This window comes from Hesperophylax consimilis, chromosome 23, assembly GCF_061612785.1.
Source record: "Hesperophylax consimilis isolate HC1 chromosome 23, BYU_Hcon_1.0, whole genome shotgun sequence".
NCBI classification, from domain to species: domain Eukaryota; kingdom Metazoa; phylum Arthropoda; class Insecta; order Trichoptera; family Limnephilidae; genus Hesperophylax; species Hesperophylax consimilis.
Window position 1 is genome coordinate 11,111,848 of NC_142858.1, and position 26,216 is coordinate 11,138,063.

The 26,216-nt window shown below is 33.4% G+C and overlaps 1 protein-coding gene across 1 annotated transcript in view; it reads left to right on the forward strand.

Moving 5' to 3' along the window:
- Vps13B (vacuolar protein sorting 13B) overlaps nt 1-26,216 on the forward strand; it is a 120,306-nt gene that overhangs the window by 15,631 nt on the left and 78,459 nt on the right. Inside the window, exons 6-12 of the mRNA XM_089645666.1 lie at nt 10,305-10,376; nt 18,560-18,738; nt 20,097-20,251; nt 21,672-21,863; nt 23,063-23,337; nt 24,910-25,052; nt 25,283-25,461. Coding sequence (XP_089501792.1) covers nt 10,305-10,376; nt 18,560-18,738; nt 20,097-20,251; nt 21,672-21,863; nt 23,063-23,337; nt 24,910-25,052; nt 25,283-25,461 — 1,195 coding nt within the window. The remainder of the gene's footprint in view (nt 1-10,304; nt 10,377-18,559; nt 18,739-20,096; nt 20,252-21,671; nt 21,864-23,062; nt 23,338-24,909; nt 25,053-25,282; nt 25,462-26,216) is intronic.

A 26,216-nucleotide genomic window follows, 5' to 3' on the forward strand; every position in this document is an offset into this window, starting at 1 on the left:
CATAATTTACAAAAAATAACAATAAATATTGTTCCCTGAGGAATGTGTTTCAGTATGACACATCTCCTTTTCTCATTGTTGTTGTCTATTATTGTCGACATTTTGAAGTTTACTTATGAAACCGCAAGTATTGAATACAAAATGATTATAAATTAGCTAATGACGATAGCTATGAATATATTGTACTCCCGCGAGGCAAATATATAATTAAATGCACTTATAAGCACTGTATAGTATTGGTTGCATAACATAATTATCGAAACTTTCAAAGTGTATTATTATTTTGACAGTTGTTGTCGAAATCGCGATGTTTGTTTACGCTTGACATTCCTAGCTGTCAAGTTGACACATAGTATTGTGTTGCCCGTAAAATAAAATAATATTGCCCGTAAAATAAAAATAAATTATAATAATGCGTACAAATCGTTATTTATGTTGGTTGCACTGATGGCACTTTGATAAGCTCGCACTGTTGACTGACATTTATGTACCTAATAACATTTATAGGTTATGTTTTATGTGAGACACGTCGAAACAAAACAAATACACATGATTACTAAAATGCTTGCAACTTCGACTCAAAATCAAATAATAAGAACAAATACGAACCAACCACGTTGATGCGCCATGTTATGTATTAATTTACATACAGGGCGGGGAAAATTATATAATAGATGCATGACGTTCGAAAGGAAGTTGCAAGGTTGTAGAATGAAAGTAATCTGGATAAACTTTGGACTGGCCGTAACAAATTATATTTGATAAATTTCACAGAGAAATACAAAAAAGGTGAAAACTTACCCCCATCGACCAGAACGTAGAATCTATCTACCCTGTCTAAAATAATAAGAACGTATTTAGTTATGAGGAACGAACACTGAGTGCCGCGAATGGCGGAGTAGATGAATCAGCCATGTAGCTAGAGGACGGCAGCATCAGGATGTGGCTGGCCGACGGCCCAGTGTGGTCCAGCCAGTAGGAGTAGACGGCATCAGAATGTGGCTGGCCGACGGCCCAGTGTGGTCCAGCCAGTAGGAGTAGACGGCATCAGAATGTGGCTGGCCTACGGCCCAGTGTGGTCCAGCCAAGAGGAGTAGACGGCATCAGAATGTGGCTGGCCTACGGCCCAGTGTGGTCCAGCCCTGAGTAGACGGTTAATCCGTAAGTTGCCCTTCCACGAGGCAAGGTGGAACTTAATAATGCTCTGAATCAAAATGCACACGGCAAAAACAGTTTATCGGCAGAAATAATCACCGATCGCTTGGATAAACTATGATTACCCCCACGGCCACACATGGTAAAAACGTTTTCATTATTCACGCCACCCGGGGCGAATTCCACTCGCGGGAAATATGACTAGACTTCTAATCTCGAAGCACCAACTGAACATTTCGGTATTAATCGCAAATCCATGAAATAACTTTCGATTAGAGCCTCAGACCTCCAGAAATAATAATTGACCCCCCGACCGGACAGCCTGTCTCTCCTGTGACCGGCCGGGAAGTCAAGCCATCTTGAATTTCTTTTCACTTCCTGTTCAAGTTCTAAGTTGCCAGAGCATAAACAATAGACAAGATAAATCACAGATTTGACAGGTTCTTACTTAGAGTGAAAATCGTATGTTATTTTCATAACATTTCTCAATGACAAAAATATCTTAATATTAGGTGATTTGAACCTCCCTTCCTGTAACTCCAATATTGTGAACTTGTATAATTATTTTAAATTTTTTACGGTTTGCAAGAATATAACTTGATATGTAATGATTATAATAACACTCTGGATATAGTTTTATGTAATGCCAAGGATCTTGTAAAGTGTGTTGAGAAATGTCATGACCCTATTACAAACGAGGACAAGCACCACCCTGCTTTGTCTATAAGTATTAGTGAGGCTCACTCAGGTGGTTCAAGTTCATGTCTAAACCTAAGTCCAATAGAAGTTCCCTCCTATCATGGAGCTAGAACCATAAACGCCTGGAGATTCAACAAAGGAAATTTCCACTTATTATATGAATTGCTTTCTGAATGCTCATGGCAACCGGTCTGCCAAAGTTCAACAGACATGAATGCATTATGTACAAATTTTTACAATTCAATTTACAATATATTCGACAAGTGTATACCCATTTCCACACCTCGCACTACGGCACACAGAGTATATCCTAAGTGGTACACCAATAGTATTATTTCAAATATTAAAATTAAACATATTTTTCATAAGCAATGGAAAAAAACTCATCACAACTTGGACTATGCTAGTTTTTCAGCCTATCGCTCCATCGTAAAACGTGAAATCAGTGAAGCTTTTAAAAATCATTTAACTTCAATGGAAGAAAAATTGTCTATCGATCCCAAACAGTTTTGGAAGTACATTAAGGATCTTAAAAAATCCAACAACTCATTTAAGTCTATGATTCTTGACGGAGAGGAATTGACTACTGATGATAAAATCGCTAATAGTTTTGCGACCTTTTTTTCATCTGTTTACAAAAATGTCCAACCAACTCTCAATATTGACTCTACCCTTCACACTGTACAGATTGGGCACTCATTCGACCTGGTCAGTATTTCAGAAAAAGATGTTAAGGCGTATTAACCAGCGACCGAGAATTCGAATTTCGTCAAAAGACAGTCTCGCGATCGGAAGTTTTTTAGAACGAGACAGAAATACCATATTCATTCCACTGCCAGTCGTAACTCCGCGCGGCGGTCGAAACCTACAGCATGGTTCCGATGAAATAACAATTATTGTGTTTGAATTTTCGGTTGTAGCTTTCTTCCTAATAAGTAGTTACATACATATTTGTAAATTATACGTCGGAGTGCGTAAACATAAATAAATACAAATGCAGTGCGTTGACATAGTAGGTACAAAATAGGTAGGTATTTTACAAGAGTAATATTTAAAATATTTTATTTTTATTTTATTTTATTTATATTACAAGTGCTCCTCTTTTCTGATATACATGACCAATTATGTACCTAAATATTATATTTTGCAAAATATGTATGTATTAATGTAACTATGATCTATATTAAAATAATAAAAAAATTGAATAAACATTTTTTTTTTAATTTTCAATTATTTTTATTCACTTGTTTTTTTTTAAATTTTATTTTACATAGGTTTTACAAAAGTGATTAATTAACATTAAGTTTGATTGTAAAAAATCTCTCGTCTTACATATTTATCCGTTTGTAAGATAGGTATTACCAGTAAGTTTTATTTCTAATACTAAAGTAAGTATATCAAAATAACCTCGTTTTTTTCTTCTAAAACAAGAAGCTCAATTCACAATATGACATTATGAAACTGACAAAAAGTAACACTAAAAATACTAAATATGTTGAATTATACCAATGTAATAGGGAATTGGACAATAGAATATAAATTATTAACAAAAACATGATTTGAATCGCACATCACGAATCAAAACCGTTATTTTGACGGGAATCATATACGCATAGACTAAAATGCGGCATTTCCTGCTCTTTTGTAGCCAGTTAAATATATTTATATGAGGAAGATTTCGAAACAGAAATTGTACAGCTTAATGTGTAACTAAGAAAATTTTATTACAAATAAGTTTACATGGAAATGGAATTAATCTCCTTCGAAGTACTGTGCTTGACTAGAGATATACTTATCCCAACGTTGAATCCATGACTGGAAACATTTTACCACGAGTTACCCGACACCGTGTGTACAAGGTACTGTTGCATACGTGTTGCTCGCGCAACGCCGGGTAGTAAATTATGGTTTATGATTATCGCGGTAATTACAGTTGAATCGGTCACCGTAATATACCATGCATTTCCCGAAACCATAATAATAATAATAATAATAATTGGATGACTTGTATAGCGCCGTTTTTGTGCAAAATCACCTCAAGGGCGCTGGTATACAAGGGTATGGTTTTGTGCGTGTAACTCGCGTAATGCCGGGAATTATTGATATTTTATAATTACCGCGATATTCACGGTTTCAGTCACCGTAATTTCACTACGAGTTTCCCGACACCGTGTACACGTGGTAATGTTGCATGCGCGTAAATCGCGCAACACCGGGTAGTAAATGCTTGTTTATAATTACCGCGGTAATTAGAGTTGAATCGGTCACAGTAATATACTACGCGTTTCCCGACACCATGTATACAAGGGTATGGTTTTGTGCGTGTAACTCGCGTAACGCCGGGAATAATTGCTAGTTTATAAATACCCCGATATTGACGGTTTCAGTCACCATAATATCCATGATTCACAATATATTGTAGGTATTACCTATTTACATAATAAAATAATAATAATATTAATGTAAATTACACATACCGACGGAATTTTAGAGACAATATTTGCTTCAGAATCGCAATCATTCGTCGGTAGGTGATTATTTTCCCTGAAAATTAAACAACACAAAATTATCGCTAAATTTTATAAAAAATAAATGCGTATTCTAACTGATTCGTTTGAACGACCCTGTAGCATATAGAGTACGTACAATGTACAAGGATAATTAAATATGATTAACCCTTTTTTTTTCTGCAAATATTTCTCCCATGTACGTTTTTGATGATGAAATTTTTGTTTTCTTATAAAAATTTTGTCCGATAGTATGTTTCTCACCATTTTTAAACGAGGAATTTCGTTAAAATGTTATCAAGTAGACTGGCGTGGAATAGACGTCCGCTCGCCGCCCTGTCGCAGCGGGGAATGATAAAATTTCGGCTTGCGCCGAGGTAATCAGAAACAACGAACAAACAATAAACGCGAATCGAAATTAATTACTATTATTTACTTTAAGAATATATTTCTTGGTCATAAACTATTTTTAATGTTTCAATAATATCATAGTAAATTATTTTTGTAAAAAAATCTCAACTATACCAATTTGTAAGGTCATAAATAAATAGTCAAATTGAGGGATTTTCGTCACAAAACGCGTCCTCGGATTTATTTATTAGTAATTTTATTTGAAATAAAAACAAAATTCTTATACATACATATGATAGATAATTTGTGATTGTTTATACTGAATTATTATATGATTTGAAATATTTGTTGTATAATACAACTTCGCCTTTGAAAATGCAACAAATCTGCTCATCGTCCAACGGTAACACTTTATTATGGTATGAAAATAATATAATTTTTCAAAATTTAACATCTTACTTTAATAGATAAAATAACGATCTTTCGAAATCAATTTGTGTTTTTCATTAGAAAAGTGTCCATACGTCTAAAACTGGCCTCAAAAATGCCAAGTTTCAGGTCAAGTCTACCTATTTCGCCTTAAGGAGGCACTCTCAAATTTAAAGAAACCTCACTCCATCGGTCCTGACAATATTCCAACATTTATACTAAAGGGTTGTTCCGACCTTTTAATACCACCATTATGTCATCTCTTCAATGTATGCCTAAAAAACGGGATTCTCCCAGACATCTGGAGATTAACTAAAATAACCCCTATCTACAAGAAGGGAGACAAACGCGATATCCGGAATTATCGACCAGTTGCCGTTCTATGTTCCATCATGAAAATATTTGAGAAAATTCTACATAAATATATACTTAATCAGGTTAATCCAATTCTTGATGACCGTCAATATGGTTTTAGACCCCAGATGTCAGTAACATCAAACCTCTTATGCATCTCAGATTTCTTATCACAAACTCTCGACAATCGGGGACAGGTGGATGTTGCTTATTTCGACCTGGAAAAAGCATTCGACAAGGTTGACATCGACATTCTTCTAAATAAGCTTGGCTTCATTTGGTTTTTCCAAAAGACTACTCTGATTTTTTGCTTCATATTTTCGAAATCGTAGACAGTTTGTTTATTATAAGGGTTCCAGTTCTTTTGAATTCATAGTTTTTTCTGGAGTTCCCCAGGGGTCTATCCTTGGACCACTTCTGTTTCTGATTATTATTAACGATATTGGTTCAGTCATCACACATTCGCTGTATTTACTATTTGCAGATGACTTGAAACTATATCGCTCAATAAAAAACCATATTGAATGTATTCTCCTTCAAAGTGACATTGACTGCGTCTCAAACTGGGCCAAAATAAATGGCTTGAACTTCAGTACACCCAAGTGCAATATCGTCTCGTATACAAGATCAAAGAAACCGCATGTATTTGAATATACAATCAATGAAATTATTCTCCAACACCTAAACCAAATCAAAGATCTAGGAGTTATTTACGACAGCAAACTAACTTTTCACCAACACATCGATGATTTAATAAGTAGAGCATACAGGCTTCTTGGCTTCGTAATTAGAAACTCATATCCGTTTCGTAACACAAAAACACTGACGTTATTATATAACACACTAGTCCTAAGTTTACTTGAATCAAACTCGATCATCTGGGCTCCACATGAATTAACATACACTTTACGCATTGAAAGAGTCCATAAATTTTTTTTAAGGTTTTTATTCTCGCGGCTCTATGGACGTTATCCTTGGCTTTACCCATCGATTTATATATTAGGCATGACCAATTACCACTCCCTAGAGACACGTAGAGGAATTGCTTTGCTTAAATATTTTTTTCAACTAATAAACGGTTACTTATCTAATAATGAGATACTGGCCCAAATAAATTTTTTTGTACCAGAGTCTCACTCTCGAGGACGTCATCACAATCTTCTATATAGTAGAGCAAGCCGCACTTATTTATTAATGAACTCACCTGTGGGGAGAACTACGTGCTTTTTGAATGCGGTAGATAAAAAAAATAGATTTATTTTTTGTGTCCTATAGCGCATTTGCGAGATTTTTGGCATTGCATATACACTGCATAAATGGTACAATTATAACGTCTTAGCAGAGATGTGCTTTATTTCAAATAAATCCATTTCAAATGGAAATGCAAAATGGGTATTTTCCATTTTGCATTTTAAATGCTTTTCTAAAAACCATTTTGCATTTTGCATTTTAAATGCTTTTTGCAACATTCTTCCTACTATCATTTTTTTTCATAAGCCCCAAATATCAGTCGGTCCTCAACCTCGCTATGAGAGATAATTTACATTTGTCACGTTGCTCCCTGGTAGGAGCCCTGGCAATTGAGTGATACCATTACAAAAAATACTGATTCAAATACTGAACATGGGGCCATGACGCTGTAATATTAAATGTTGGATAGCAGTTTCTATGTTTTTACGTTGGCAACGTTAGTCCCGCGCAATTTTTTTGTGGTTTCATAATCTGTAGTCGTGGTGTTTTTGGATTTACCATCATGTAATATGTTTTTTCTACATTGATTTCCATTATTAAATGACAAAATTGTTTAAAAATTCTATAATTATATAAATAAGTAATCCTATTTTTTTAATATTCATTAAATGATGAAAATTTAATTTGTGTTAATAAAATTATTGATCTAGGCATTATGTTCGACAGTAAACTCACCTTTGTATGTCATATTAATAATATTATCAACAAGGCCCTAAAGACTCTTGGCTTTGTTTTGAGAGCTGCAAAAGATTTCAATAATTTAGGAACATTTATTATGTTATATAAAACCCTTGTCAGATGCCAACTTGAGTATAACTCTACGTTATGGTCTCCATTTTTTAATATTCATTCAGATAACAATGAAAAGATTCAACGGAAGTTTCTAAAGTTTATAAATTATAAATTGCATATTCCTTTACAAAACATAAATTACAATTACCTCTTGAATAAAATGTCTCTATTGAAACTTTCGGAAAGAAGAATAAGCACAGATTTAATACTGTTACAAAGAATACTACATTTTAAAATTGACTGTCCCGAATTACTTCAATGTATCAATATCCATGTTCCCAAAAAATCATGCCGACATTTCTTACCTTTTTACTTCAATAACACCAGGACACTAGCTTACCAAAATTCTCCGATTCCGAGACTTCACAATCTCGGAAACAAATATTCTGATCTGGGTGATATATTTCATTTGAAAACTAATCAGTATAAATGTTGTATATTCTATCACTTTTATTCTTCTAGACACAAATAGACCTATGTACCCATATAACTTCTCCGCTTCTACTATTTTGTTTTGTTGAATCTTTTAAATTCAATTATATGCGTGAGGATTTATTTTTGCCATTATGTTTACATTCTTCTTTATTGTATTAATTTTTAAGTGTTTACTCTGATACAAAATGCTTATATTTTTTTTAAAGAAAAGCCCACTAGGGCGTGTAATAAATAAATAAATAATTATTTTAATTGTTGACCTGAGAAACCATTTTGCATTTTCAATGCATTTTGAAAATGGGTATTTTCCATTTTGCATTTTAAATGCTTTTCTAAAAACCATTTTGCATTTTGCATTTTAAATGCTTTTTGCAACATTCTTCCTACTATCATTTTTTTTCATAAGCCCCAAATATCAGTCGGTCCTCAACCTCGCTATGAGAGATAATTTACATTTGTCACGTTGCTCCCTGGTAGGAGCCCTGGCAATTGAGTGATACCATTACAAAAAATACTGATTCAAATACTGAACATGGGGCCATGACGCTGTAATATTAAATGTTGGATAGCAGTTTCTATGTTTTTACGTTGGCAACGTTAGTCCCGCGCAATTTTTTTGTGGTTTCATAATCTGTAGTCGTGGTGTTTTTGGATTTACCATCATGTAATATGTTTTTTCTACATTGATTTCCATTATTAAATGACAAAATTGTTTAAAAATTCTATAATTATATAAATAAGTAATCCTATTTTTTTAATATTCATTAAATGATGAAAATTTAATTTGTGTTAATAAAATTATTGATCTAGGCATTATGTTCGACAGTAAACTCACCTTTGTATGTCATATTAATAATATTATCAACAAGGCCCTAAAGACTCTTGGCTTTGTTTTGAGAGCTGCAAAAGATTTCAATAATTTAGGAACATTTATTATGTTATATAAAACCCTTGTCAGATGCCAACTTGAGTATAACTCTACGTTATGGTCTCCATTTTTTAATATTCATTCAGATAACAATGAAAAGATTCAACGGAAGTTTCTAAAGTTTATAAATTATAAATTGCATATTCCTTTACAAAACATAAATTACAATTACCTCTTGAATAAAATGTCTCTATTGAAACTTTCGGAAAGAAGAATAAGCACAGATTTAATACTGTTACAAAGAATACTACATTTTAAAATTGACTGTCCCGAATTACTTCAATGTATCAATATCCATGTTCCCAAAAAATCATGCCGACATTTCTTACCTTTTTACTTCAATAACACCAGGACACTAGCTTACCAAAATTCTCCGATTCCGAGACTTCACAATCTCGGAAACAAATATTCTGATCTGGGTGATATATTTCATTTGAAAACTAATCAGTATAAATGTTGTATATTCTATCACTTTTATTCTTCTAGACACAAATAGACCTATGTACCCATATAACTTCTCCGCTTCTACTATTTTGTTTTGTTGAATCTTTTAAATTCAATTATATGCGTGAGGATTTATTTTTGCCATTATGTTTACATTCTTCTTTATTGTATTAATTTTTAAGTGTTTACTCTGATACAAAATGCTTATATTTTTTTTAAAGAAAAGCCCACTAGGGCGTGTAATAAATAAATAAATAATTATTTTAATTGTTGACCTGAGAAACCATTTTGCATTTTCAATGCATTTTGAAAATAGGTATTTTGCATTTTGCATTTGAAATGCTTTTCTAAAAACCATTTAGCATTTTGCATTTTCAAATGGAAAATTTTTGACCCATTTCCATTTTGCATTTCAAATGGTTTTTGATACCCATTTTGCACATCTCTGCGTCTTAGGCTATATTACCTGTAATTGTTATAAATAAATGTACAAATTATATAAATAAATCGATTCAGATTTACAAAATAATAATTTTAATTAGGACGATGTATAACCACGTAAAAATAGATTTTTCGGTGTTTTACCGCCACGGCTGACTTTTAGATTCAGATTTACGAAATATTATTATTTATTTTCGCAAAAATCAATTTTTTTCGAATTACACGAACAAATTTTCGTGTGTGGACAAAAATAAATTTCAAATTACGAATTAAGGAATTTCGAATTAAAAAATCATTTTGAATGAAACAAAATTTCTGCGGAAATTTTTTTGGCGAAAATTTCGAATTACGCGTTTTTTCGAATTATCAGGGTTCGAATTAACGGGGTTCTACTGTTCTTTTTTTGCCATTTTATGTTAACTGACATTATCAGCTGTTACTTGAAGTTTCTTGTTGTTTGTGCAATTACTTTTTAAACCTTGTTTTAGTTTGTGTTTAATTGGTGCTTTATTTTTCAGAATGGATCGAGCTTATTATAACCTGACGAACCCCAATCCGAAATACATTCGCTGTTCCATTAACAGTCCTCAGTAAGTATAAAATAATCATATGTTGATCTGTCGTGTGCATTGCTATTGTGTTGTAATTTCATTATTTGTATCATTGTCTCGAGAATTGTATTTTGCTTAATTTCAGCCTTGCAGAAATATACTAAATATATAGGAGTCAGTTTCATTCTTTCCGTTGCACAAGATCAAGTTTATTTTTCAATCATATACATATATCCATATGTTAGTAATGTTTTAGTAAGTTTTTGCCTTCTAGTACATTACTATATTTTGCCTTATAGGGTGTGTGTTGCTTTGTGACTCACGTGTCAATGGTGTTCAAACTTGTCATCTCTGTTATAGGCAATAATATATTGTTTTTACTTTCAATCTTTTCATCGCACCAAACAGACACAAGCTATATTTACAAATACGTAAATACAATATCCATAGGTTAGTAATGCTTTAGTATATTTTTGCCTTGTAGGGTGTGTGTCATTTTGTGACTCACATGGCAATTTTTCTCAAACTCGTCATCTCTGTTATAGGCAATAATATATTGAATTTACCTATCGCACCAAACAGACACAAGCTATACAACTTATAAATATATACATTATCCATACATTGGTATATTTTTGCCTTGAAGGGTGTGTGTCATTTTGTGACTCACGTGGCAATGTTGCACAAACATGTCATCTCTGTTATAGGCAATAATATATTGAATTTACTTTCAATCTTTTCATCGCATCAAACAAATACAAGCTATATTTACAAATGTATACAATATACATACGTTAGTAATGCTCTAGTATATTTTTGCCTTGTAGGGCGTGTGTCATTTTGTAACTCACGTGGCAATGTTGTTCACACTTGTCAACTCTGTTATAGGCAATAATATATTGAATTTACTTACAATCTTTTCATCGCACCAAACAGACATAAGCTATATTTACAAATATATACGTTATCCATACATTAGTAAATTTTGCCTTGTAGGGTGTGTGTCATTTTGTGACTCACGTGGCAATGTTGTTCACACTTGTCAACTCTGTTATAGGCAATAATATATTGAATTTACTTACAATCTTTTCATCGCATCAAACAGACACAAGCTATATTTACAAATATATACATTATCCATACATTAGTAAATTTTTGCCTTGTAGGGTGTGAGTCATTTTGTGACTCACATGGCAATTTTTCTCAAACTTGTCATCTCTGTTATAGGCAATAATATATTGAATTTACCTATCGCACCAAACAGACACAAGCTATACAACTTATAAATATATACGTTATTCATATATTAGTATATTTTTGCCTTGAAGGGTTTGTGTCATTTTGTGACTTACGTGGAAATGTTGCTCAAACTTGTCATCTCTGTTATAGGCAATAATATGTTGAATTTACTTTCAATCTTTTCATCGCACCAAACAAACAAAACTATATTTACAAATATATACGTTATCCATACATTAGTATATTTTTGCCTTGTAGGGCGTGAGTTATTTTGTGACTCACGTGGTAATGTTGTTTGAACTAGTCATCTCTGTTATAGGCAATAATATATTGAATTTACTTTTAATCTTTCATCGCACCAAACACAAGCTATAATCACAAATATATACAATATACATACGTTAGTAATGCTCTAGTATATTTTTGCCTTGTAGGTCATGTGTCATTTTGTGACTCACGTCACAATGTTGTTCAAACTTGTCATCCCTGTTACAGGCAATATAATATATTGAATTTACTTAAAATCTTTTCATCCCATCAAACAAATACAAGCTATATTTACAAATATATACAATATACCTACGTTAGTAATGCTCTAGTATATTTTTGCCTTGTAGGGCGTGTGTCATTTTGTGACTCACGTGGCAATGTTGTTCACACTTGTCAACTCTGTTATAGGCAATAATATATTGAATTTACTTACAATCTTTTCATCGCACCAAACAGACACAAGCTATATTTACAAAACTATACGTTATAAATACATTAGTATATTTTTGCCTTGTAGGGTGTGAGTCATTTTGTGACTCACGTGGCAATGTTGTTTGAACTTGTCATCTCTGTTATAGACAATAATATATTGAAACTTCTTTCAATATTTTCATCGCATCAAACATACACAAGCTATATTTACAAATATGTACAATATTCATACATTAGTAATGCTCTAGTATATTTTGACTTGTAGGGCGTGTGTCATTTTGTGACTCACGTGGTAATGTTGCACAAACATGTCATCTCTGTTATAGGCAATAATATATTCAATTTACTTTTAATCTTTCATCACACCAAACAGACACAAGCTGCTATAATTACAAATATATACAATATACGTAAGTTTGTAATGCTCTAGTATATTTTTGCCTTGTAGGGCGTGAGTCATTTTGTGACTCACATGGCAATGTTGCTCAAACTTGTCATCTCTGTTATAGGCAATAATATATTGAATTTACATTCAATCTTTTCATCTCAACAAACAGACACAAACTATATTTACAAATATATATGCTATCCATACATTCGTATATTTTTGCCTTGTAGGGTGTGTGTCATTTTGTGACTCACATGGCAATTTTTCTCAAACTCGTCATCTCTGTTATAGGCAATAATATATTGAAACTTCTTTCAATATTTTCATCGCATCAAACATACACAAGCTATATTTACAAATATGTACAATATTCATACATTAGTAATGCTCTCTTATATTTTGCCTTGTAGGGCTTGTGTCATTTTGTGACTCACATGGCAATGTTGCACAAACATGTCATCTCTGTTATAGGCAATAATATATTCAATTTACTTTTAATCTTTCATCGCACCAAACAGACACAAGCTATAATTACATTGATGGATTTAAATTTCCCACCCTTTTGTAGTAACTCTAACTTGACCTTGTTGTAGGTAGAATATATGTACTCCTCTTCTCTTCTGTGACATTGCAAAGCGAGTGTATAACAAATGTACTTCTTATCAGTTAATAAAAGCAAATCATACGAAATAAGAGTTTATTTCTGTTTAAATCATTAGGTTATGGGCCCAGATAACCCAGAGGCATTCAGTGAAAGTTTTTTCTAATAAACTAGCAGTGAAAAAAGGACTATTAGTAAAACATAACCTCCGCAGTGAAAACATAACCTCTACTCCAAAAACAAAATAGTGACTTTCTCGAATCATATTCCAAAGTGTTTTCGTGTTTGAACTCTGTGTTTTCATACATAAAAATGGCAACAAACAGTTCATTGGCATAATCGAAAAGTTAACCGGCTGTGAAAACTATGCGACATGGCAATTCGCAGTGAAAACCTACCTATAACACGAAGAATTGTAGGATTGTATTAAAACAGCTGACACATTCACAGTGATTGATACGAAAAAAGACACAAAAGCAAAAACAAAAATTATTCTTCTTGTCGATCCTATTAATTATATACACATAGAAGAAGAAAGTACGGCAAAAGGAGTATGGGATAAATTGGCAGCGGCATTTGATGATTCTGGGTTGACACGCCGGGTTGGTCTTCTGCGTGATTTGTGTAATACCTCGCTCAGTGCATGTAAAAGTACTGAAGAATATGTGAGCAAAATAATGTCGACAGCTCACAAGCTCCGCAATATTGGCTTCAAAGTGGACGATGAGTGGCTCGGGACTTTGCTGCTCTCCGGTCTGCCCGACTCATATCAGCCAATGATTATAGCAATTGAAAGCTCTGGCACGAAGATAACTGCAGATTCTGTTAAAGCAAAATTATTGCAAGATGTGAGAAATTATGAAAACAACACAACAGCCTTCGCAGTAAATAAAAGGTTTCATAACAATGACAAGAAACAAACCAAGGGTCCGAGATGTTATTCCTGTAACAAATATGGCCACAAGAGCCCTGAATGTAAATCAAAACCCAAAAACAAGGTACAGAAACCTACCTCATCCTATGCTGCTGTGTTTATCGCATCGTCTAATTATTATGACGCCTGGTACATAGACTCAGGCGCCTCAGCTCATATGACGAAGAACAAGAATCTCTTTCAAAAGGAATCAACTCCTGTAATAAAGAACATTAGAGTTGCAGACAATAAAGTGTTATCTGTGCAAAGCTCGGGAGAAGTGAGTTTAGATGTTTATAATGACAAAGGCCAAGAAAATAAGATTCTGTTTACAAATATCCATGGACTAGCAACTAACCTGCTATCTGTGAGTCAAATTATTCGAAAATGGTGAAATGGTGGCCAAGTAAAATTTGATAACTCCGGCTGTGTCATCTTGAACAGCAAGCATCAAATAGTAGCAACTGCAAGTATTGTTAACAACATGTACCGGCTGAACATGCCTGGAGGGCATGCTCACATGACTAATGTTGAAGAACAAGATGCTTACCTGTGGCACCAAAGAATGGGGCATCTGAATTTTCACAGTTTAATGAAAATGGCTGAAAATACTAAACATGTAACTTTTCTAAACAAAACAGAAAATCTGACATGTATAACCTCCAAGGAAGGTAAACAGACACGATTACCTTTTAAAAGTGAAGGATCAAAGGTTAGCAAACCCCTAGAATTGATTCACTCTGACATATGTGGGCCAATGGAAACCCAATATCTTGGTGGTGCAAGATACTTTATAACTTTTCTCGATGACTACTCAAAGAAAATTTTTGTATACTTTCTCCACAACAAATCTGAAGCTCTTGGAAAATTTAAAGAATTTAAACAAGAAGTTGAGAATCAACTGAATACTCATATAACGATTCTTCGGACAGACAATGGCCTAGAATATGATAACAAAAATTTTTCCGATTTCCTGAAAAGTGCTGGAATCATACACCAGACAACCACACCGTACACACCTGAACAGAATGGTAGAGCGGAAGGCATGAATAGAACACTGGTGGAAAGAGCAAAGTGTATGCTTCTCAATGCTGAACTGCCAAAGTTATATTGGGCTAATGCAATACACACTGCCGCTTATATCATCAATCGTTCTCCAACAAGATCCTTCTTGTTCAAAACTCCCGTGGAAAAATGGTTTGGCCTGAAACCAAATTTGAATCATATGCGTATATTTGGATGTGAGGCAATAGTTCACCTGCCTAAAGAAAAGCGCAAGAAATGGGATCCAAAAGCACAAAAGATGATCTTCATCGGATACTGTGACCACACAAAAGGTTATAGATTCATACTGCCGAATTCCAGAAAAGTAATAAAAAGTAGAGATGCTACATTTCTTGAATCTTCTGTGAAAAGAGACTTTGTTCCTTTAGAATTATCCATGAATAAAATTGAAACAGAAGAGGAAAGTTCAAAAGATGAAGATTGTGCCTCAGAAAGTTCAAATGAATCTGTAAAAGAAAACAAATCCACTTCTGACAGTGAATACATACCAGACACCAGTATTGAATCACCTGAAGTAAGTAGTGTGAAGTTGAGACCTAGAAACAAAAACAAAAACTTGCCTGAAGAAAGTACTTACCTATGTTCATTTATTCCTGATGTTCCGGAAACATATGAAGAAGCAATTAGTTCAGAAAATAAAGAAAAATGGATAAAATCAATTGATGAAGAACTAGATGCACATAAGAAGAATGAAACCTGGATATTGATAGAAAAACCTCCAAATGCCAAAGTGATAGGATGCAAATGGGTGTTCCGAATAAAGGAGGAGTCAACGGGTCCACGGTTCAAGGCACGACTTTGTGCAAAAGGATTTGCACAAACAGCAGGTATCGACTACACCGAAACCTTTGCACCAACTGTAAGGTATGTTTCGATACGTTTATTATTATCCATGGCTGTCCAGTATAACCTTAAAATCATCCAACTTGACATCAAAACCGCATTCTTATACGGTGAGCTTGAAGAGACTATATTAATGACTCCACCTGAAGGTCTGCCTAGTGAAGGCAATATGGTATGTAAGCTCAACAAGTCTCTGTATGGCTTGAAGCAATCTCCCCGTTGCTGGAATAAGAAGTTTGACTCGATTTTAAAGAAATTTGGTTTCGTCAACAGCAAAGCTGATCAATGTGTTTATTTTGGTCAAATCAACAATAAGAAATGCTACCTTTGCCTGTATGTTGATGACGGCTTGTTATTTTCTAAAGATGAATCAGTACTAAAAGAAATAACTAATGACTTAAAAACTGTATTTGATGTAAAAATAGTGAATTCAGTGAGTAACTTTGTAGGCATGCAAATTGAGATACTCAGCAATGGTATATTCATACATCAAACTAAATATGTGGAACAGATATTGCACAAGTTTAACATGACTGATGCCAACCCTAACAGTGTTCCTGTGGACCCTCATGTAAAGTTACAAAAAGGAGATGGAGACCCAGAAAAGAACATTCCTTACAGAGAAGCTGTGGGTTCCCTCATGCACCTAGCTATAGTGAGTCGACCTGAAATTATGTATGCAGTGAGCCTAGTGAGTCGATTTTTAAATTGTTACAATAAAACACACTGGAATGCCGTGATGAAAATCTTCAAATATCTGAAAGATACAAAAGAGTACGGACTGTATTACTCATCCACATCACAGCCACCAGTAGTGACTGGTTATAGTGATGCTGACTATGCCAATGATCCTGATACAAGACGTTCAATCACGGGCTATGTTTTCATCAAAAATGGAGCAGCTGTAACATGGTCTAGCCAAAGACAACAAACAGTTGCCCTGTCAACAACAGAAGCAGAATTTATGGCAGCCTGTGCTGCAACCAAATAAGCTATGTGGATAAAACAGTTGTTATGTGATATTGAGGAATATAAACAAGATACAATGTGCTTATATTTAGACAGTCAAAGTGCGATCAGTGTTATCAAAAATGTAAACTTCCATAAACGCTGTAAACATATCGACATTAAGTACCACTTTGTTAAAGAAAAATATTATCAAAAAATTATTGATCTAAAATTTGTAAGTAGTGATAATCAATATGCAGATATATTTACCAAAGCATTGCCAAAGGATAAATTTCAATTTTTAAGATCTAAACTTGGAATGCACAATTAAAAACTCTACAAATAATATTATGTAAGAATATTTTGAAAGTTGTATAATATCTTGTTTCAAAGGGTAATTAATATCCAGTTATTTTTGTTTTTTTTTTTTAATATTATAAGGCTCGAATTTAGAGGGAGTGATGGATTTAAATTTCCCGCCTTTTTGTAGTAACTCTAACTTGACCTTGTTGTAGGTAGAATATATGTACTCCTCTTCTCTTCTGTGACATTGCAAAGCGAGTGTATAACAAATGTACTTCTTATCAGTTAATAAAAGCAAATCATACAAAATAAGAGTTTATTTCTGTTTAAATCATTAATATACAATATACATAAGTTTATAATGCTCTAGTATATTTTTGCCTTGTAGGGCGTGAGTCATTTTGTGACTCACATGGCAATGTGTTTCAAACTTGTCATTTCTGCAATAGGCTTATTTATTTTAAATTTTTTTCATTCTTTCCATCACACCAAACAGTTTCTTTCCACCGTGCCATATTTTTTTATTTCAGAAACATCAAGTAACCAAACCTTTTTTGAGATGGTGCTTTGTTTTGTTGAAAGCCCCTTTATCTTAATTAATCTTTCAAATGGTCTAACTATATATATATACCCTTTGCTATAATGTTTTGTTTAAATTTTTATAAACCAGGGTTGGAATCACAAAATTCAGTGTCTTCCCATGTCATCGGTCATCTCCTTCTTCAGCTCACTTTCACTTCATTGTCCACTGCTTTGAATGTTATTAAGTTTCGTCCACAGTCCCAAGCACTTTGTCTACAGTCATAAGGTGTGAAGTTTAATGCATAAAGTAGAATAATGCATGCAGTCTATCTTTATGTACGCAACAATGGAGATCAGCGGAAAAAACGTTTCACCATTAGCTGGATACTGCTGCATCTTCAAATGAAACAGAGGATCGGGAGTATTGCAAGGCGTAAGATTCAGCGCAGTAACGGGTAAATTATAACTAAATGGAAGGCGGTCGTAAGTTGTAATATTTAATTCTTTTCTGGATAATATTTGCAATAACTTATATGATATTATGTATTGAAAAGATAAAAATGACAATTTCCTAAAATTTGCCATGAATGCTTATGATTTTCTGCCATTTAACTGTCACAATTTAACGAAACCTCCATCCAGCAGTTGTAGAGAATGTCTCATGATGATTATTTATTAATAACTTTTAATGTTTTCAGGCTGGACATTGTAATATCAAGCCAGCAGATCCCAATGCTGATGCGCATAGCCAACCTGTTCTGGGCTCTGAAGAAGAAACAACTGAAGTTATCTTCAAAGACTGACATCTCTGCCAACCAGCACACTGCTGGCGCATCCAAATCATCAAAATCAAACCAAGATATTCAACCAAACGCAGGTAGTGTTATTAAACTTTCATGTGAAATTTCAATTTGAGCATGGTACTTGCAGTATCAACCTTCAACAAAACCACAGACATAGGAATTAATAGACGAGAAGATAATGGCGAGGGGTAAAATCAACTGTTGAAGAACGAAGGGAGTGAAGCTGACTGTGATTCGTCAATAAATCAATCTGACAGTAAATAGGCATCTCGCATTATAATATCACCATTTACTTCTTAAAAGTAAAATCTGCTTTTGAATGAATAGACATTTTTACATGGGAGCGCAAATTACTCGCCACGTTATGAACAAATTTGCGAGGTCCAAATTCGGCAAAAAAATTCGGTTCCATTTTCAGAGTCGAATATTTCGTTTAAGTATTTAGTTAAGACACTTTTATAAATGTTCATAATTTACTTCCCAGCAACCAACCAGCTTTGTGTTTCGCGTCCAGACGTTTCTCGATGTGATAGTAACAACTGATTCATATTATACGATGTGAATATGCTTAAAATAAAGTAAAATAATGCTTATATATGGAATGTAATACGACAATTGGGTTTATTCTCTTTTTCACATCTATTTTTACAAGTTTTCATTGTACAAGTCAACATTTTGCCGTGTTATTTCGTAAAATGAACCGATGATGCCTCGACCATAGTTCGCACAAGAATGATGACGTCACGTTTTCAAATTTCACTTGAGGCCATACGCGAGCACAGCCGGCTCCAATGGAACCGGTATGGGGAGTGGGGATAATACGCTTTTAATCACTTAGGGCAGGTCTACTAATATTCATATGTCTATGAACAAAACGAATTCTTGCTTGAAATATCTTAATTATGTTTGTTTAAGCAGATCTGAATATTCAGGTCCTTCCAATTCCAATCCTTACTCTTTTCCATGTCTATTCCTACCTATTTCCTTTAGCCTCACACATATCCCAAATAGGGATGCTATAGTCCCACATATGTAGTTGGAACTCTTGTGTGGTAATGACATAAAAATGAAAACACATATACTTAAACGGTGTCTGGAAACCCGTAGTACAAGCGGGAAACTGTTGAATCTATCTCACAGAGAACCCAAAAAACTTTTTTTTCAATCTCTGTATTTCGAATTTTTTTTTTATTCATTCTTTTTGGTAACTTAATGGCATGTTCTTTACCCTTGGCTAGGGATTATTATCCTATGTCCTTAGTGTACCTATCCTCCTCATTTGGATTTGGCATAGACTGGAATGAGTGAGATACTGGCATAGGGACTGCTACGAGGCTATCTGACTGGCTCTGGTTAATGAGAGCGGCATGCGCGCTTACAAGTGATCACGTCCACGTCTGGTACCGACATGTAATGTGACTTTCTACCCTAGGAACACCACACGAAGATTCTTGGACTGGTTGGGCCCTCTCTTTCATGATGCCAATAGTGTATTATGTTGACGATGACGCAGAACCCGCTGAGCAGAAGGCAGAGCCGGTTCTGCTCTTTGGAATCAACTTCGATAAAATAAATGTAACGTTCGAGGTAAGTTCTTTAAAAAAATATTTCAAACTTTTGCATTGTTGAGAAGGTCATAATGGCTGAGCTGTAACACAATTACAACCACTCAGGCTTCTTGAAAACAGCCCTCCCTTTTTGGAAGGACCAATGTTCCGAGTTAATCAATGTTACTTGGTTCAACAGTATAGTTTCCGTTTTATCACATCTTGCAAAGAATTTTGGAGAAAAGTAGTCATAGTAGTTCGACTCCGAGAGCTATTTTGTGCGAGATTCCCAATAGGTTACCTTTTTTTGCCAGTTGCCCGGCAGTTCCTTAGGTGTGTTAGTTTCTCAAAACACAAGATTTTAATTCAGGTTTTATCCTTTATTAGATTCTATCCCTCCAGTATTACCCAGAAAGCTTCTGTAAGGTGTAGCTAAGGCACAGCTAATGGATCTTTATTAGTAGCTTGAGTGACTATTGCAGGTTAAGTTTTCATTCCCTAGTTATTTTCACTAATCTTGTAAAACATAAGTTAACATTAATTGGTAAAATTACATTTCGGTGCATGATTTTACTAAATATAATATTTTACAAAAGTTCAGGTATAAATGTGTCTATAATTATCTATTTGACTTTTATCTCCTTTTTTGAAAACTTTTTGAACATTTTTGTAGATTTATGCTTGATTTATTCGAGATTGACAGTTTATTTGTAAACAAACAAAATCCAATGAAAAATTAAATTATTTTATTTTACCTTGTAATTTTGAGCTTTAAATTTGATATTTTTTATTTGTCTATATAACCCTTCCTCACCGGAGGGGGTAATACGCATCCCCCAAACGAGAGTTCTGTGCAATAACTAGGGTTCCATGAATTTAAAATGCTTTTGAAAAGTCATTATAAGTGATGAAAAAAGGGCTTATAAACCCAACGTCGCCTATTTCATAAGGTTTTTTTTTTCATCACTCTTCGCGACTTTATATTACTTTTCAAGAGTATGTTGAAGTGTTATAATAAGGTACTCTCCACTCCCCCTCTGATCTCCATTACTTTACTGTTTTTATTTAAAGTTTGAAGAATTCTAAGATTCAATAGACTATTAAAGTAATAAATCGCAAATCAATCGAAAGTGCAACTACGCTACCCTAAGATAAATATTTTTTCAAACGAATAACAATTTTAAAACCCTTTTCTATGAATTAATTTTATTTATTTATTATTATTTTTCTTGTGCTTGTTACGATTTTTTAAACTTATTATGCTATCATACAGTTGAGAGGTTTTTGTATTGATTTTTATTAAAAAAAAAAGCTAAAAGGTGGTATTCAATTCTTAATTTGTGAAGAATGGACTTTTTTAAATTACTAATTAAGGTAACGATAATAAATGATCCAAGCTTTTAGTTACCATAATAATTGAATTATATTGTCAGTACCTACTTAAAAATGTATTTTTTTAGGTGATTGAAAATGGAGAGAGTAGATCGATTGTTGGCAACAACAGAGATAATACAAAGCACGAACTATTCTTCATTGAAATGACATCTATGCTTTATGAGTCCTCCATTCGCTCACAGCGTTTCTGTATGCGCGTCGGTCTGAGTGGATTCAACGTGAGCCTTCACAATCCTGCCTTGTGCCAAAACTCTGCGGTAAATTTCTCAATTATTATTACTCACAAACACTTGAAATGTGAAGAGAGGCTCTCAGGGTGCTCCCCGGGTATCACCCGCTTATGCTGTGCACATGTAACAAAAGTGATAGGAATTGGTCTAGAATTTTATAGCTTTGGCTCCCCCCGTGTTGTTGGGCATGAGTATACTATAAACATCCAAGCAACTCTGACAAATTTTAATACTAAAACAGAGAAAGAAAGTTTGGGGTAACTGTTATTAAATATTAAATATGTCGACACAGCAATTATCATTCCCCACATAATGTAATATCTAAAAACAAGAGTTTTACATAAAATTAGTGCGAGAAGCAACTATACACATGAAATGGAGCATGGAGTGTACTGTTGTATTTATTGGGTACGCAATAATAAATCATACACACCTGGTCGGGGTTGTCTAAATGTCCTTTAAGGATATATAATGAAATTTCACACATTTTTCTTCGCAGTGACAATTTCGGTACTTTAAGGACGGGTTGTTTCAAAGAATTTGAACAATTCTTCAAATCTCAAAGTCAATTTTTAAGTTCTGTGAAAGATTTTTTTCAATTTCTGTTATTTTTTATTTTTTTATTGTTTAACTTATAACATTGTTACATTGTACATAAAATTAGGTAATAATAGGTAATAGTGAAAAACATATGTTATTGAATTTCTACTCCAATGCAACAGCAACTAGCCTATAATGATATAATAACAGAACTTGAATAGGACTTTCACAGTACCCGTAAAAGAATGTTTAAATTTGATGAATTGTTCAAATTCTATGAAACAACGCATCCTTAGTAATTGCATTTAATTGCTATGATTTATATTATCGTTTGGAATATGTAAAAAAAATTTTTGCTCTATTCTTTCAATTTTATGTGAATGTATGTTGTATAATAGTATTAGAAGGGGTTGTTTGAACAATTCATCAAATTATAAGTATGATTTTCAAGTTCTGTGAAGGTTCTATTTAAGTTCTGTAATTATTTCAGTTTTGTGGCCAGTAATTATATAATAACAACATGAATAGAACCTTCACAGAACTTGAAAATAGACTTTGAAATTTGATGACTTGTTTAAATTCTGTGAAACAATCCATCTTTAGTGTTCATGATACAAATCAAACAAGAAATCTTTCAAGTTGCTCATTTTACCGTTTTCCCTCACCTAATTTTTGAACATTTTCAGGAGGACTGCAAAATAAAATACATATCTTCGGTAGAGATTGTTGAGTACTCTGATCCCGATGAGAATAGTGAGAACAATGAGGGTGGTGAGCCCATTGTGCCCAGCGCCACGGCTCTCTGGCCCGTGGAAGAAGATGACTCCAGTATCGTGGAGACAATGAGTGATGAAGAGATGAGTGCCGTTTGCCCGACCATATCATTCTGCTACCTTTACACAATCGACTTACCAGAAGACCATGACCACAGTGTCGAATTGAGTGCCGACCTCGAGTACAGGTACTAATTTAGCAGCTTTTTTGTTGTTGTTGATAATTCTAGAGGTAGAGAAGAATTTTGTCACATATCTGCTACAACAGCTATTGATAGTATAAGCTTGTGATGGGCATAATGGGAGCTTCTAATTCAGAAACGAAATGAAAGATGTATCTCTGTTTGCATTTTTAAAATACTATAGGCGTTTGTTTGTTCTAAAAAAAGAATTAATGTTATCTCGATTGTGTCGATCACTAGTGTGTGAGCAAAGATTTTGGTTATTGCAGTATGCCATTTCCATTATCTATACTGCCCAACGAAAAATAATATATGTATATATTATAATATGGAGGAAAATTATCCAAACACCTTGTATATTACATATTATAAAAGTGCTTAAATAAATCTTATATTTTTGTAATTTATTTGTTTTATAAAGCGTCAGTAAGACCAAAATGATATTATCCCAAAGCTTCCTGTGACTTAATGTGTAATATATATTGACAATTTCACAATGTCGGTTAGTATATGTATTGACATGGGTTATTTTATCTGCAAGGGCACATTTAAGTTATCTTATATTATGGTCACAACAAAAACATAACTAAGTGATTTTAAAACACACTGCTTCACCTATATATGATTGTTGTTGATAAAAAAGCATTATCTTCTGCCCTGCAGAAGTGTGAATATTTTGTGTGCCTGAGTGCTAAGTTTGAAAAATACGATGTGATTGATTTTGTTATAGCTGAAAATGTATATACACGGTGTCCGGAAACTCGTAGTACAAGCGGGAAACTGGAGAATCTACACCACATGGGGAACCCAAAAAAACATAAAGTTTTTTGATTTGAGCATTTTCAAAAAAAAAAAAAAAAACCAAAAAAAATATATTTTTCGGCTATTTTAGGGTTAAAGTTTTTTCTGGTGTTTAGGGTTGAATAACAGATGTTTTAACCCTGCAGAGCAGAAATATTTTATGATTACACCGGGTTAAATGAAGGGTGATTTCAAAATAATGCTTCAAATCCGAGTTTCTTCATTTGTTTTACTTTCAAATAGTTTTAATTAGTTGGGTACTTTGATCTTCAGTAATAATTTATAAGAATTTGATTAAAAAAAAAAAAAAAAAAAAAAAAAAAAATCAACTTCAAACTCGATTTACTCGATAACGAAAGCTCAAATAAAAAAAAAATATACTACAAAATCGACTCCAAATGTGATGTAGATTCACCAGTTTCCCGCTTGTACTACGAGTTTCCGGACACCCTGTATATATATTTCTTTGAATGCTTTTTATATTGAGATTTTCAGGATTTTTTCAGTATTGCCCCTCATTGCTGAAAAATCTTTTTACAAAAAAATAATACTTTTGAAAAAATATATGAATCATTTTTCGCTGCAACTGCAATACAATGTAATTTTTCAATTTTAGCATCCTTGGAACACTAAAAAGTCACGAGCCACCACTGATACTGCTAATTTATTTAATTTTATGCTTAAAATTTTCTTCTGTGTATTTATTTGAACTGCATTAGAATAAAATCGGAATGTCACTTTTTGCATGAATCAAAATAGTTTTGTTTTTGTTTTTAGTAATCTCAATGAGAGTGCTTCCATGAATATAGTATTCGGCCCCATGAATTATTTGCTATGTGCTGGCTTAATGCATAGAATTTCAGTAATTACAAAAGCGACTGAGACATACGACTATGCGCCATATTTTAAGGTCAAACCATGTAAGTGCACTGATTTTCTTATCAACCGATTCTTAATATTCTGAACCCAATTATTTTACACCATGAAACATATATTTATGTACAATTTTTTTTAAACCTCATTGAAGTATCACTGAAAGTAATTTTACCTTGTTTAAATATTTTTAATACATACCCCTTTGCCATTTACCTTCATTCATTACTTTAATTTATAAGTTTTCACCAAAAAATAATTTTCTTCAATTTTTCAGTGCTCCTAAAACATGAGTTACCACCAACCAAAACTGATGATTTTGATGCTATGATTTGCTTCATACCACAGACTAAGATTCGGATATACATGGAGAAACAGAAACTCAGTGTGGCGTCTTGGAGCCACCTGCAAAATCCTCCACCGGAAAATACCAACCAAAATGTAGCTGGACGAAGGGTTTGTATTTGATAATATTAATACAGTACTACTACATCAGAGAATTGCAGGGGGGGGAGATGCGCCGCATTCATTCGGCAGTAATTCGGTAGACTTCGAGTAAGGTTGTTCAGTTCACAGTGCACTGCCGTGTATGTAGAAGACATTTTGCATTACCATTATTATTATTATACCATCTTAATTGTTTGTTCTTGATTTTTTGTTTTTTTTTTACCTATTGTTTATTATTTGTGTCTCAATTAAGTGGAATCGACTGTGTAATAATTTAGTACTGATATGGCAATGGGTTGTATGTACTTATATGAATATGCTTTGTTCCAAATGGTATTTCATCTTTGAAGATGAACATATGAACCATTTGGAACACTTTTCAAAAGAAATTAAAAAAAATATATATCTTTACCATATTGCTGTCAATGTTCTACATATTTATGAATCCTAAAATATGTTCTACATATTTATGAATCCTAAACTATGATATTTTATAATTCACAATCCATGTAGAATTTTGTCAGTTAAAAAAACCCTGTCAGAATGCAGCTAGACTCGTCCATGGATTGCGAATTTGACAATATCTCATGGTGGGGTCTTTTTGGATGTGCGAAGAATATTTTTAGCATAGCTGGTCCTGAGATGCTGTGTGATGCGAGTTGTGAATCCCATAGTTTTGATTTGTTTGCACTTTTAGTGGAAGAAGCTCTGATAAGAATTATTTAGCTATTTTTTTTTATTTTATAAGTTTTGTAATACAGCAA